We start from the raw sequence: 15,545 nt of genomic DNA, 5'->3' as shown, positions 1-15,545 counted from the left end.
ATGCTAAATATATATATAAAAAAAACATTCAACCCCTTGCTTGGTTTTTTTAGAAAAATATATTAAAAGCACTTAGGCAATATCGGGGAGAGGATCCACAATGTTGGACTTTGGGGCCTCTCCCTCTCTTGGAGTAAAAAAATTGTTTATGGATTTGTCTCGACTAATCTTTTTTTATGCATATATTTTACTAAAGATTTTTGAGAAGATGGAGAAGGGAGGATTGTGACCAGGATAAAGTTTTGAATATTATTAAATTTTATTATATATATATATATATATGGCGAATCCACCCACGCGTAGCAGCCTCCAATGGATCCGTCTTCCACCAGAGAATATTCGATGCGGGTTGCAAATTTCCGCGTACCCTCTCTGACCCGTGGGATCAACACCCATGTGTGAGTACATTACTCCAGCACCACCGAAGCTATCAGTGGACCAATAAACCCTTCCAGTCCACGTGTCCGAGCAGGGAGAGGTAAGTTTCGCCTTCAAAAGCTGCTTGTTTTTGTGGACCTCATTCAACAAGCACTCAATAAATGGCTATGATTGGTGTGGTGCATGTTGTGTTGGATAAAATTTCTCCAAAAATATGAGAGATTTATTTTTCCATAATGCCATGAAAGCAGCTCAGAGTGTTGACTCGAAAAAGCAACTCAAGGTAACTTGAAAAGTATGTGATTAATGCAGAACAAGCCTATCTTCAAAGCCCATGCTCACACCCTGCTACTAGCATGCAAATGCCCACTTATCAGTGATGCCTTAATCCAAAGGAGACCTCCTATGTTAGTAGTGACAATGTACCAAGTGGGCTTGTAACATTTTCAATCCCCAAAAATCATCATGTTGCAGCAAGCAAAGAAAATAATGAGACAACAAGAAAAAGAAAAAATAACAAGAATGCATAATATTTATGTGGTTCGGTTGATTGACCTACATCCACAAAACAATACAAAAGTTTCACTATAGAAGACTAAAGATTACAATGTACAAGATTTTCTCTCAAATCCTAACTCCTAGTACACCCAATTTCTAGAACATTTATGTGGTTTGGTTGATTGACCTACATCCATAGAACAATGCAAAAGTTCCTCTATAGAAGATTAAAGATTACAACGTATAAGATTTTCTCTTAAATCTTACCTCCTAGTACACCCAATTTCTAGAACACTCAAATTGTTCCCTTCTTTTATGGGTAAAAGATATATGTATAAAATATAGTGAAACGATTTGAATTCGAACTATTATCCTACAATAATCAGGTTAGTCTGACAGCTCCACTCATTTTCTTCATTGCTCTACACTCCAGTCAGTTCTATTCCAGAAAAAAAAAAGTTCCTTTTTCCCTCCTTGAAACTTGTAAACTCAAGATACACGGAACACATAAGATTTAGAAACTCATGATATTTATAAGTTTATGATGTACTATATATTACCAATATTGGAAGTCCATTACTAGTCATTCTTGTACTAAAATTCTATTCCTAGTTTATTCTAGTTTTTTATTTCAATTCTAGTATAGTTTGTCTTTTAGTGCTACTCCATGATAAATTAAATTGAGTCTTAAACTTACTACATAAGAGTGTCTTCTAGTAGAAGAGAGAGATAACGATGTTTTTGTCTTGTAATGGAAGAGTATGTTGTTATATAAAGAGGAAGAGAAAGTAAGTGTAATGAAGTATCTTGGGAGCCAAATTCATTATTTCGGCTTTCTTTTTTTAAAAATAAATTTATTTTTTAAATTTTTTTTATTATTTTTCTTTGGTTTGTAGTTGTTATTTGTTCTGAATGCGGACGGGCGTGTTTCATCTAGTCCCTATAATATGCTATTAGACAATCAAAGCATACATGCAATGAATGTGAACCATTTCTAGATGGCAAAGACTCAAAAAGGACAAGGATTTGGTACCCGTCCTTCCATCAGTGCAGGGGACCAAAATAAAAAAAAAAAAACTCACAAGACCATGCACCTTCCCATGACTCTATGACCAAGGGGAGTGCATCTGTGGAAAGACTTCAAATCGCTTTCCTCTTGGGTTTGGCCTCTACTGCATTAATAGGAGCAAGTAAGGTGGTGAGCACCTACTTGGTACTCGGCTGCAGCGGATTGCAGCAAAAGAGGGTGGCATTTCACCGGCAACCGCGCCGAACGCTATAGATAACATGATCTGCACTTAGGACTTGAACCTCTTTTTAGGGTACCACCTTTAGCTGTGAGCGTCTCCCTCGCTGGAAACCAGCCACTGAGATTTGAGCCCCGCTTAACAAGTACCTTTGCCCATCGTGGCCGGTGCTTGCCTTTGGTTATCTGACGCCGCGTATTACTCACAGGGGACATCTGGTTTTGTTATTTGTAAGCCACCAATATTTAAAGATGGCAATTTACCATGACTCCACCAATTTGATTCACAAACGACCTGATTTAAGTAAATTTGAATTTAATATAAATAGATTTTGATCGTAGGTCAATCTGTCTAGATCTATTAATCAAATAAGTTGTGTTTAGATTTACATTTTTGATTCGTTTTATTCGTTTGGACTTGTTTAATGATTGGGTCGGATCATTGCCCGATCTATTTAATATGTGAACAATATGTTTCACCTATTTGAAATATACTTAATCTATTTCTGACCTGTTTAATATGAACATGTTTAATCTATTTAAATTTATTTAACTCGTTAAAAATCTGTTTAAGCCATTTAACTTAACTTAACTAGACCTATTCAATAAATAGGCTACGTGGGTCAGATCGAATTATCTGTTTAATAAACAGGTTGAATCTGAATTGACAAATTTTTGATTCGACCCGTATTCGACCTAATCTGTATCTGACCTGAGCCGACCTGATTACCACCCCTAGTAATGTTTGAACTACTAATGATAAGGTGGATATATGCTGCATCGAAAAAATTAAATGGAAATTAATATCATAAGATGGGGCTTGTTTGGTATTGTTTTGTTTTTCTTCTTCTTTTAAAAAATCTAAAAACAAAATAATTACATTGAAGAACATGTTGTTAATTTTCAAAAATTACCTGTAAAATCTTTGGAGCTTTCAGAAACAAAGATTTATTTTTTTGAAAAAAAGAGTAAAAACAGAAGCAACGGATAGAAAAGCTTCGTGGAAATGCTATCTTCCACACCAAACCTCATGCGCTATAACAGTAATTTATAGAGGAACGGCCATTCCAAGACAATAAGAAGGATGGCAAGCAAGCCATTAGGTGCGTGTTTGCGTAAGATAAGAATTGTGCTATGAGTTATCACCTTACCAATTGTTTATTTTGTTTTGAAACTAAGATCAATTTTTATGAAGTTGAGCATGATATATATCAACACCAAACTTAATTTCTTAGTGGTAGTGTTGAAAAAATAGTTAAATACTCATCAACTTTTATTCATGCATGCGGCCTTATGCGCTGAGATGGCTGCATGTGATTAGGCATGTGTTGTATAAGAGCTACCTTAATGTGGAAATTGGTGCAGATGGATTGTCTCCGATATACACAACCACATCCATATATATGTATAAGATGCCCTCATGTAAAGGTCTGTGAGTGTAGAGTTTTCCTTTAAGTATAATCTTGAAAGATAGTAACAATGATCCTGAAAATCTTGAAGAATCTAAAGCGTTTTGACAAATATAGCCTAGTTTACATCGTTGATCATAGTTGGGAAACAGTTATTTGGTTTAATTAATGACGAAGTTGAGGTCTAACTGTAGAAAATGAAATTAGCTGCAATTGAGGTGATCTTGGAAGTTGGCTTAGTAGTAAATGAAAGTAATCTATGAATAAAACCTAAAAAAACATATAACATTGCTGCCCCAAAAGTTGTCCGGCACTATCACATATATACTTTTGATAACTTAGGAAAAGCCTTCCAGATGCCAGGCAAATGGTAAGAAAGTGAAGAGACAACTCCCATAGTTCAGACTTACCTAGAGAAAGAAACAATTAGAGACAATCAAAGAGCTCTGAAAAACCTTAAGAATGTCCATGTTAAAGCAGTTAATCTCTAACATAACACATTAAATAATCATGTATACCATAAAAGTTACTAGATACAAGTATCATGGATTCCTCAAGAAGCATAAGCACTATAGTATGTAAATCAACAATTTTCAACTTGCATAGTCTCTTTTTTTTTATTATTATTTTTACGTATTTGGATACACAATAAGGTTAGATCCCCTCAACATATCTAAATCAAGGGTTATTGGGTTAAAAACACAGCCTCCATAATGTTACAATAGTTGTTATAAGGGTTTCAAGTGGCACCATTACTTTATCTCTAAGAATAAGTGGGTGCCAACTGATTTAGCTAATCATGTCAGTGAGGGTTGATTGGTAGTGTTTGAGTTCGAGTTTTACTAATACTACATTATAATTTAATATCTCGATAAAACGGATGAGGACCAAAACATACCCCTTTGTATTGCCTAAAGAGATATTTTACTTATTTATTGGTTATAAGAAGTTAAAATAAAATCAGTCTTCTCGTTATTTTGTAGTAATAATAATGGTTCAAAATTTTTTTCTCAAGAGATTAATCATGGTACATAGTTGTTATTCAAAATTATCACTACTCATTTGAATAAAAATAATATTTTCAGTTTCAAATACCTACACAAGCCAAAAAAAAAGTATTTAGTAAAATATAATTTAAGCAAATAATTCTCTTGTGTTTCATATGATGTGTTATTTAATGCGATAATAGCAAATAACAACCTTTTCAACATCACATTGTTATCTTCCAAACAAATTAAAGCAATGATGATTAATTGTCATTTTCAGTATAGTCTCAATTATTTCCAAACTGTGATGGGATGTCAGTCAAACTTCTATCATCTTGTATCATATGCACCTTCAGTTCTTTTGATATTTTCTACATCAACCAGGACAGGTGAAAATCTGCAAGATCAAACCTAGATCTCTTATATGATGACATTAGTAATTCAGTCACTTGACACCCTACTATAAAACAAAATATTTAAAATTAAAAAAAATAAAAAAGTAATTTTTTTACCTCTCTCATGCGCATGTTAGACCCATCTTTCTTATGCTTTATTTTGTTATATATGCTTATCCATCTCTCTCTCTCTCTCTCTCTCTCTCTCTCTCTCTAAAAACCTTCCCCTTGCCCACCATCTTGGGCAAATGAAGTAGGATTTCTTTTTAAAGCTAAGATTATTTACTATACAACTTTTACACCCTAAAATATAATACCATGCATAATGGATAGCTGAGATGAACAGTTATCACTTATTTCTAAAATATGAGGAATCGTAATTGCGATATATAACGCATCACGATGATAAAATTTTTTTTATCGATATCATATTTTACGGTACAAAAGTTGCATCACGAAGGATTTTTTTTTTTTTTTACGTGCATGATAATACCCTAAGACACACTCTCTCACTCACGTGCATGGTAATAAATAACAATAATAGATAGAACCAAGTACTAGAGAATATCAACACTGCCATTGATGTAGCTATATATGGATATAAATTATAACTTAGCCAATTACTCGAAAGAGACTTTGTCATCAACCTTCCATGGAAGACCCACTCAAACCAACAAGATATTATTTATAAAACTCGTGATTTGTTTAACACTATAATGATTGCATTGCACGTATCCTCACCTTGGTGCAACGCCAGAGATGGTGAGATATTACTTAACTTGGATGAGTGGTAGGTCCCATGGACACCCTGAGGACAAGTCGCAGTCATGTCGCGGGCTGCACCTGCCCAGGATGAGGTATATATCTCCATCCGTGGGATGGAGGTGGACTTGCGGAAGCCTCTCCGTGCTTTCGTGGAAGATATCTCTGGGATCGAGACGTCCGCCCGAGGGCGTCTAGGTTCTCCTCCCATGACCCATCCAAAGAAAAGTATTGCAAACCAAGAAAAGGCCAGGGATCTCATCAGAAAAAAGAAAAGGCCAGGGAACAGCTGAATAAAATAATGAGTGTGGGGCCGATGCTTTCCTGTTTTTGGATTTGGACCACCTTTTTATATATTTCAGGATTGATATCTCCACTCTCGCCTTATTTGGTATTGGAAGATTTGGAGAAGATGAATAGAGAAGGGAGCTTTGTTGAACCAAAAAGGGAAGAGTTCATGCATCTTTCTTGGACGGATAGATTCTTGATCATTTCAAAGAAATAATAGGGAACTGCTTGGTTAAACACTTGGAGAAAGATTATATATTTTGAACATGAGGCCTCCACCACATTGGAGGGAGGTCAAACAGTTAGGCTATGGCCCAATTTGCTAAAAATGCTTCCTATTGCTCTTGGTAAAAAATTAGATAACAAAAATTAATCATATTCTAGATGAATGTCATTGCTTCAATAAAATATATTTGCTAATCAACTTACATAGCAATCACCATATATATGGATATTATTTTTTATCTAGGTAATAATGAAGCTTTTCATTATTCATGAAATAAAGTATTATGTCATTATTATCTTTAGAATTGATAGAGAAAATACTGGACACCTGGACCTCGAGCCTGATCGACCTCTCTGTTCTCGAACATAAACTGAAGTGAATGACTTCGGCTCCAATCAAAGAGTCGCTAGCCGCAGAGAACTATCGGCACGTGTCAACAAGAGCTGACAGTCCCAACAACTAACATTAATCTTAATAGTCTGCGATTATGGCAGCCCCACGTCTCGCATCAGATCTGTACCGCACTTTGCCCACATAGACTGACCCCTACGCCGCAGCTGTACCACCAGCTGTTGTCTGGCATTAATATACGTCATGTCGATTTAGATAACGACAAGGCTGATTCTCCTATATGAAAGGAACAACCAAAAAGACCTAAGGTATGCAATACATTATCCTTCTTACAGAGCCCTCATTCTGCTAAAATCTCTTCCTTCCATACTATTACCTTGTTGTTCTGACTTAGGCATCAAAGGGTCTCCAATCAAAAATTCTCCAGCAAGTAGACTTCTTGCAAGCCACTCAGTAGAGGAGTCCAACGCTCAACCCCTCAACCAACTTACTCAGCCCGTCTCTAGTCGACCTTGGGATCGTCCGAGCTGTGCTCTTACCTCAGTCCAGATACGGCGACAATAGACATATATAAAGATATTAAGATCAACAATGTAGGAGATGAAAATTTTATTGTCAAATGGCATTACTAATTCATTTCTAGTACTCAATATGAATACTAGTCAGGATCCTAGTTCAAATATATGTTGAGTGGTGCATATTCAAGATTTGAGCCTATGTAATTAGATTTAGAGTGGGCTTGCCCTCCCTTTCTCTCAAAGTAAAATAGTTGAAGTATATATAACTGTTTTCCATGATCCAATAGTATTTTTATATTGTTCTAATGGTCGATAGTAACAACAGGGGCGTGGGGGTTGTTAGCAATATTTTTGTTATCATGACATGAATCTATTTGGTTAAGAAAAATTCATTGGATTAAGTAGAGTAGACAAGCCTTAACACAAATGCAATTTATTCATTCAGACATACATATGTATGTATGTACGTATATACATTCTACTCCACGAACAAAGTGCAGGTAGCCATATGCTATCTACCAAGATACTCTTTCATGCTAACTTTGTTACAATGGATACAATCAAGTTACCATTGTAGATTTAATCTTTCTCTCAACAAAACCATCTCTTAACTAGGGAAGCTTTTGTTACAAGGGAAGTGTAATCATGGAACAAGACTTGTGCATATGAAATCTCACGATCACCTTTTTATTTTCACAACAAACGATATGTTGCAACTATTGTGAAAGATTGTCATAGATTGTAGATAAATTTTGAGACAATGACCCATGATCACATCTACCAAGAGGCAAACGAAACAGCATAAGATGACCATCTGTATGAGACAACATCTAACTCTCAAAGCCTAGCCAAGTTGTTAGCTTTTGATGTATTCAGAGCAGACCTGAATCCGACCCGTTTACCGACGCATCTTCAAAAATCTATCACCTACAGCGGATGTATGTCGGGTCCGGGTCAAAAATCAACACCTATTCTTTCCCGGTCCCTACTTTTCTTTTTTAGGAACTGACCCTAAAAAAAAAGAATAAATACGGCAGTGGCGTAACGTCGGGCAGAGAAGAGGGTGAGAATAGGAGGAAAGAAAAATTAAAAAGTCATTCTTTCCTTGGAAACTCCCGTTCTTCCTTTCTACCACTTCTTGGTCCCCCTTCGTCCCTGCTCAGCTCTCTCTCTCTCTCTCTCTCTCTTGCTAAGAGAGGAGATGGATCGACTCAAATTCTTCCCCCGTTCCCTCCTCTTTGAGCGCTGAAATGCGAGCAGGGAGGCAAGGCCTCGGAGGAGGACGGGGGGAGGACGAGGTCTGAGGAGTTCAGTGTCACTGGTGGCCGAGGAGAGACGGACCCACTCCCCTTGAGGCGACTAGGGGCCCTTCGCGAAGCCTTTTGGATGGGAGGCGGATTGGAGACGGCGGTTTCATAGTTAACCGGTTTGCGATCCCTCTTTGCCGCTGGTTTTGGGTATCTGGCTCTCTGGTTTCTTTCTTTTGACTTGGAAAGGTGGAGTCTTTATGGTTTTTATGGGATATAGAAGACCGGGAAGTGGAAGGGAGTCAAAAAAGGTGAGATTTTTATGGGGTTTGGATGTCGTTTTAGATGTTTTGTGTTGATGGGTACGTTGGTTTGAGGTTTTTTTTTTGTGTGTATGTGGAGAAAAGAGGTATCTTGACACTTGTTTTTAAGAAGATTTCAATTGGTTTTGTTGATGACATTCCTTCGCTCTGGGGTTTATGAAATTTTGATCTCCTGCGAAGCTGCACAGGTTCAAGGTCAGATGGATTGGTACTTCTTATTTGGGTGGATTTTGTCTTTCTTCACCTTTTTTTTTCCTAGGACTAAGGATTCTGAAATCTGTGACTTTATGTTCATGTTTATATTCTCTTTTGTATCAGAATTAGGCTATGGGATTTAAGTTTTGTTAGATCTGTTGGAACTTCCTTTTGCCATTCAATTTGACAAGCAATCCTCCAATATATGTATTAGTTTGGTATTTTCCAGAAGACCAGAGGGGTTCAGGTTATGGTTCTTTTTCTATTCCTCACAAGGATCATTGAAATAGATAACTGCAAACTGGGATGCTGGGGTTTTGTTTCCCAAGATATTGTCTTTTAGAGAAAAAAAATGGCAGATACCCTTGTGCTTGATTTTTCTCTATTCATCCATTGATGGGATTTCTTTATATTCAATTGTAGGGAACATGAAGGAATCTTTTCAAGTGGATAGAAAGGTTTAAGCTGTGCAACACTCTGGAAAACTTTGAGATCTGCTGATGGATTGAATGAAGCTTTCCGGTACAAATGTTAAGAGCATTGTGCCATGGGCTTCTGATTTTGTCCCTCCTGTTCTGTGCATCGGCCATAGAGATTGGATTCCCCCGCTGCAACTGTGATGACGACAGCCTCTGGAGCACCGAGAGCATCCTCCAATGCCAGAAGGTGAGCGACTTCTTGATTGCGGCGGCCTACTTCTCCATTCCTCTCGAGCTCATCTACTTCGCGGCGTGCTCCAACCTCTTCCCCTTCAAATGGATCGTCTTCCAGTTCGGGGCCTTCATAGTCCTCTGTGGACTCACCCACATGCTCAACGTGTTCACCTACGGGCCCCACTCGTTCCTTCTGATGCTGAGCCTCACCGTTTCCAAATTCTTCACCGCGCTTGTCTCGTTCGCCACTGCGATCACCCTCCTGACCTTGATCCCTCAGCTCCTGAGAGTGAAGGTGAGGGAGAACTTCTTGAGGATAAAAGCCCGGGAGCTGGACAGGGAAGTTGGGAAGATGAAGAGGCAGAAGGAAGCCACCTGGCATGTGCGAATGCTGACCCAAGAGATCCGCAGGTCGCTCGACAGGCATACGATCTTGTACACCACTTTGGTCGAGCTCTCGAACACATTGGGCCTGCAGAATTGTGCTGTATGGATGCCTAGTGAGAACAGAAGGGAGATGAACCTGACTCATGAGTTGAGACAGAGAAGCTCATCCGATTTGTACAGTCGTTCGGTTGCAATTGATGATCCGGATGTAATGGAGATTACCGAGACCGAAGGTTTGAAGATATTGAGGCTGGGGTCCATGCTTGCCTCTGCAAGCAGCGGAGGTACGCTTGAACCGGGCGCGGTAGCTGCTATACGAATGCCAATGTTAAAGGTGTCCAATTTCAAAGGTGGGACACCGCAGAATGTTGAAGCGAGCTATGCAATACTGGTTCTGGTCCTTCCTGGAGATGATTCAAGAGTTTGGAGCAACCAGGAACTAGAGATTATTGAAGTGGTGGCCGATCAGGTTGCTGTTGCCCTCTCTCACGCAGCGGTTTTGGAGGAATCCCAGTTGATGAGAGACAAATTGGAGGAGCAGAACAGGGCTTTGCTGCGTGCGAGGCAGAGTGCCATGATGGCAAGCGAAGCAAGGAACTCATTTCAAAGGGCCATGAGCCAGGGGATGAGAAGGCCCATCCACTCCATCTTGGGTCTGTTGTCTATAATGCAACAAGAAAAGTGGAGCCAAGAACAAAGGCTTGTAGTTAATACAATAGCAAAGACCAGTAGTGTTGTGTCGATATTGATTACTGATGTTATGGATATATCTACTGTCAACCGTGAGCGCTTTTCTTTGGTTATGAGACCCTTCCTGCTGCATTCTATGATTAAGGAAGCTGCTAATGTTGTAAGATGTCTTTGTGTTTGTAGAGGTTTTGGTTTTGGATTTCAGGTTGACAATGCAGTGCCTGATCGGGTTGTTGGTGATGAGAAACGGATTTTTCATGTAATATTGCATATGATAGCTGCTCTATTGAATGGACATGATGAAGGGTTTGTCACATTTGGGGTGCTTAGTTATAATGAGGTTAAAGATGGTCAAGATCAGGAATGGGTTCCATGGAAATCCAGCTTTTCCGATGGACATACCCGTGTGAAGTTTGAAATTGGAATAAAAAGATTGCTAAATGATGAGCCAAGTTCATCAACAGTTCAACTTGCTCCAAAGCCCCACTCTGAAGGGTTTGAGATGGGCCTCAATTTCAGCATGTGCAAGAAGCTTGTGCAGGTATGCCTGATTGCATGCCATTAAGTACTTAAAAATATTGTTATTGTTGTTAAACATTTTCTTGATTAAGGAAACTAATTCCAGTTATTGCATTTACATTAATTTTGCATCGAGTTTAGATTAACATGCAGCATAATATTGGTGATCACATTTATCATGGTACTTTTTTGCATCTTTAAAGCTGTCTTTTGCGATAAGAACTAGATAGAAACCTTTCTGTGATGAGATGCATGGACTTTTTAAGTACCTCCTTGAAATTGGTTGGTTTCTCATACTCCAGCATGCTCACATTTTATTGAAAACTCTTCTTTCTGTTACCTTTCGAAATGTGGTTAGATGCATTTGCATGCTTCTGATCTTTCAAGCATAAAATCTTTTTCCTTGTCTTTTATTTTTTCATTTTGTTTTTTGTAATAAAAATATTTCCCATATTTTTCAGCTAGAATAATATGGTTTCCCTGGAATTTCAACATCAGTGCATATTAAATCCTTAATGCATAGCCTTAGCTTAAAAGCCTGAACGCATCTATGGGGTATCGACTTATTGGCTTGAAGTGTAATGCTTCTCCCCTTTTTTGAGAAAATTTAGTTCAAGATTGATTATCTTTCAGTGGGGAAAATGAAAGAAGGTACAAAAAGACGAAAAAGAAAAGAAAGGAATGAAAAAGAGGTGACAACATTCAACATGAAACAACAGCAGCTGAACAGCAAACAAAAATTTCATCAAAGAAAATGCCTAGATAGGGGTGAAAGTGGACCAGATAATATCCGTCCATATTCATTTCTGTATCCGAATCTATACGGATATAGATAGAAATTTGAGCGTCCAACAAATATCCATATCCATATTCGTATCCGTCAAAGGATATGAATATGGGTAGACAACTATCCTATTTGTATCCGAATATCAGATTTCATTTGTGATCCTATTTAATTTTATATAATACTCATAAACTTTTAAGAGAAATAAATGCTATTAACTTGATTTACCTTTCACTTAGTATTATAACGATATTTATATCCATACATTTATTATCCGATTTGTATCTGTATCCATTTAAAACAAATATGGATATAGATTTTTGCATCTAACTAACATCTATCTTCAAATCTATATTCGTCAAACAGAAAAATATAGTTATGAAAATACTAGTATCCGATCCATATCTGATCCAGTTTCTGCCCTATGCCTAGAACATGTGTTAACAGCTTTGATGACTTCTCTGAAGAGGTTTTGATGCAACCTTTGAATACGAATATGATATTATCAATTGCCTAGCTTGTTGAAGACTATTTAGCATTGAAAAATCTTCCATTGCATTCCAGCCATAGACACCAGCATGTACTAAATTCCACCCCTTCTTCAAGTACCTGGGAACTTTGTGCTTCCTCCAACTAATCCACATCTCCAGAAAGGGCAGCAGGAACCATCGGAGTTCTAAGCATCTGACAGCAAATCCTCCTAGTATATTAGAATAGGAACAAGATAAGAGTAGCTGATTTGTAGTCTCTTCCAGCTCATAACAAAGCAGACATAAGGTGGGGCACTCCAGTTTTTCTTAAGTTCTCAGCAGTCAGAATCTCATTATTAATAGCCAGCCAAGAGAAACTTTCAACTTTTTCAGTAAGTGGTAGCCCATAAATGGGATGCAAAGTGTGACAGCAGGGCTCCATGGACAAGAGTAGTATAACAAAATTTAACTGAAAAGAAACTGTGGGCACTCCATCTTCGGCTCAGTTGGTCGTTCCAATCTCCCAACTGAATCCTTGATAGCAGGGAAGCTAAAAGGAAAAAGTTCCTCCGCACTTGTCTGCTTAGAAAATGTCCATTGAAATTCAGACACACAGAAGACTCAGAAGAAGACTGAGGGAAGAACCGGAGAAAGAGGGGGCTTCTGTGCAACATTGAGGAGTAACTTGCAGGAAGTATGCCTTACTGACTACACACTCTAAGCTCATCGCACTGAGATATAGCCCTTAACAACTCGAAGGAAAGAAAAAAAGACTTTAGGAGCTGATCATAGAACTAATGCATCAACTGTTTAGTACATAAGAACCGAAATTTATCCGTTCAAAATATTTGAATCATTGCCACTGCAATTCATAGGGATGCAAGTTCCTGTGCACCATAATTGGAATTCACCCATCCCGATGCATTGGTCTTCTTTCTTCTGATGCCATCATTGATCCTCCAGAAGATGGTGGCTTTTAGCATTGGTATGACACCCAGATTTCCAGCTGCTATTTGTTCTATATATTAGATTTTCTATTTTGTAATTTGGGGACTGTTCAAGGAAGCACATCAAGTTTAGCAACTGATTTTTTTTTCTTTTTATGTTCTTCATCTTTAATACCTTTTCTTTTAATTTGCAGATGATGCAGGGAAAAATTTGGGCAGTTCCAAATTCCCAAGGCATTGCACAAAGCATTGCGCTTGTTATCCAATTCCAGCTGCAACCTCTGACCCCAATCTCTGATGTTGGAGAGTCCTCGGGTCTCTATCGTACATCTTCAATCCCTAATTTCAAAGGACTCAGAGTTCTCTTGGCTGATAATGACGATGTCAACAGAGCTGTTACTGGAAAGCTCCTTGAGAAACTAGGTTGCTCCGTCTCCTGCGTCACATCTGGCATCGAATGTCTGAGCTCCTTTGGCACTGCTTCTATGCCTTTCCAGCTTGTAATGGTGGATCTTCACATGCCCAACATGGATGGATTTGAAGTGGCCATGAGAATCCGGAAGTTTAGAAGCAGGTGCTGGCCGTCGATTGTGGCTCTGACTGCAAGTGCTGAGAATGATGTCAGGGATAGGTGCTTGCAGTGTGGGATGAATGGTCTGATTCGAAAACCAGTCACTCTACACACAATGGGAGAAGAGCTGCATAGAGTCCTTCAAAACACTTAAGACAAAGGACAGCTCTCCATTATTTCTCTAGGATTAATATATCAGTTATTCTCATGAGTCTGCTCTCTTTCTGTTTTGGATAAGCAGGGTTTTGGTAGTACCATAATTATACAAGTAGTTTGCACATCAAGGACATGTATAGAGAATTTGGATAGGATTTTTGATTTAGCCATATGTGAACAGATTATACACTTAATATTGAAGATCAAATGCAGATAATCACCCCAATCCATTTCTTGAACTTCTTTAGTTCTTTGGAGGAGCCGGCGAGTGCCGTCCAATAAATGCTCTGAAGCTAGGATGGAACTTAAGATGGATGGCCCTCATCAATCACCTGCATGATATGATGAGTAGTTGGCTTCCAGGTAATGTTGCATTATATCTTGCTGCACTTTATTTCTAATAGCTGCTTAGGTAACATGAACACTAGCAGACGAAGCATTCATGTGCTTAGGTTATAGTTGCCATATATTGCATGCACAATTTTAGTATATTAGCTTAGATCAATCTTCAAAAATCATTAGATCTGATTGTCATATTCAAATTTAGTATTTGTACCAAATTATTGGATTTGCCTATTATTTATACTATATCTGGCCCTAGTATTTTTTTCATAATCATAGAATTTTGTTATTGTATTCTACTATATTTGAGGCTCAACTTGTATATAAAGTACACCAGAACAGAACATGTAATTCAAATCTTATTTTCAATACAAATTTTTTATTGTATTAGATCGGATTATTTCTTGATTAGCCAACCCCTCTTTTTTTTATTCTCCTATCATCCTCTCGGTGTTTGTTTTCATTGGCCCTCTATTCTCCATTTTATAATCATGGCTTCCTCTACTGTTATTTCCAATCATAATATAATATCACCGTTTTTTCTTCCCCACTCAAATAACTCAAGCATGGTCTTGGTCTCTCAAGTCTTCATTGATGACAATTATCCTTTATGAAGACTGCTCTTTTAGCCAAGACTAAAATTGGCTTTATTGATGGCTCGCTTGAGAAGCCTGACAAAAGTTCAACAATATTTGATGCATGACAACATAGCAATACCATGGTGCTTTTCTGGATTTGGAGCACAGTCCACAAAAATCTTGTGAGCAGCATAGTATATTTTGAAACTGTAAAGGAGGCATGAAAAGATCTGGAGGAGCACTTATTATATCAAACAAGATATTTCAATGCATATTCAAGATCAATCTTCTATTGCTTCTTATTTTACCACACTCAAAATATATTGGGATGAAATCAACGATCTATGTCCAGTTCCTACTTGCACCTATGGTGCAATGAAAGAGTTGAATCGGATCTTTCAAGATGAAAAATGTTTTCAATTTCTTATGGGGCTCAATGACTCATTTTCGATCACTCAGAGCCAAATACTCATCATAGAGCCATTGCCTACAATAAGTAAAACTTTTTTTCTTATTTTGCAAGAGAAGAAATAGAAAACACTGCAAGTCAAACAGATGCAATCTCTTGAAGGCACTGCTATGACCACTTCACGTTTTGATAAGCACAATTCTAGTCACTCCGGTAA

The 15,545-nt window shown here is 37.9% G+C and overlaps 1 protein-coding gene across 3 annotated transcripts; it reads left to right on the top strand.

Annotated features, from left to right (window-relative positions):
* Window positions 1-8,106: 8,106 nt before the first annotated feature.
* On the top strand, window positions 8,107-14,225 carry LOC103710376 (ethylene receptor 2-like). Of its 3 annotated transcripts, none has more exons than XM_008796065.5 (3): window positions 8,107-8,483; window positions 9,246-11,093; window positions 13,467-14,225. In XM_008796065.5, the coding sequence occupies exons 2-3, from the start codon at window positions 9,351-9,353 to the stop codon at window positions 13,995-13,997; spliced, it is 2,274 nt and encodes a 757-aa protein (XP_008794287.3). In that variant the 5' UTR covers window positions 8,107-8,483; window positions 9,246-9,350; the 3' UTR covers window positions 13,998-14,225. The 3 variants fall into 3 exon arrangements, with proteins under 3 accessions (XP_008794287.3, XP_008794286.3, XP_088579631.2); XM_008796064.5 differs by having other exon boundaries at window positions 8,107-8,615; XM_088723505.2 differs by lacking the exon at window positions 8,107-8,483 and adding an exon at window positions 8,505-8,822.
* The last annotated feature ends 1,320 nt before the right edge of the window (window positions 14,226-15,545 follow it).

This window comes from Phoenix dactylifera, chromosome 6, assembly GCF_051530095.1.
Source record: "Phoenix dactylifera cultivar Ajwa chromosome 6, Ajwa_hap1_PhDact_Kaust_v1.1, whole genome shotgun sequence".
NCBI lineage: Eukaryota > Viridiplantae > Streptophyta > Magnoliopsida > Arecales > Arecaceae > Phoenix > Phoenix dactylifera.
Note: the sequence above shows the minus strand (reverse complement) of the source record. Positions and strands in the feature narration are given on the sequence as shown.

What these genes read in the sequence shown, in the direction of transcription:
- LOC103710376 (XM_008796065.5), top strand. Translation starts at nt 9,351, where the DNA reads ATGTTAAGAGCATTGTGCCATGGGCTTCTGATTTTGTCCCTCCTGTTC. An exon ending in TGTGCAAGAAGCTTGTGCAG is followed by an intron (nt 11,094 to 13,466) that starts GTATGCCTGATT and finishes TTTAATTTGCAG; the next exon opens with ATGATGCAGGGAAAAATTTG.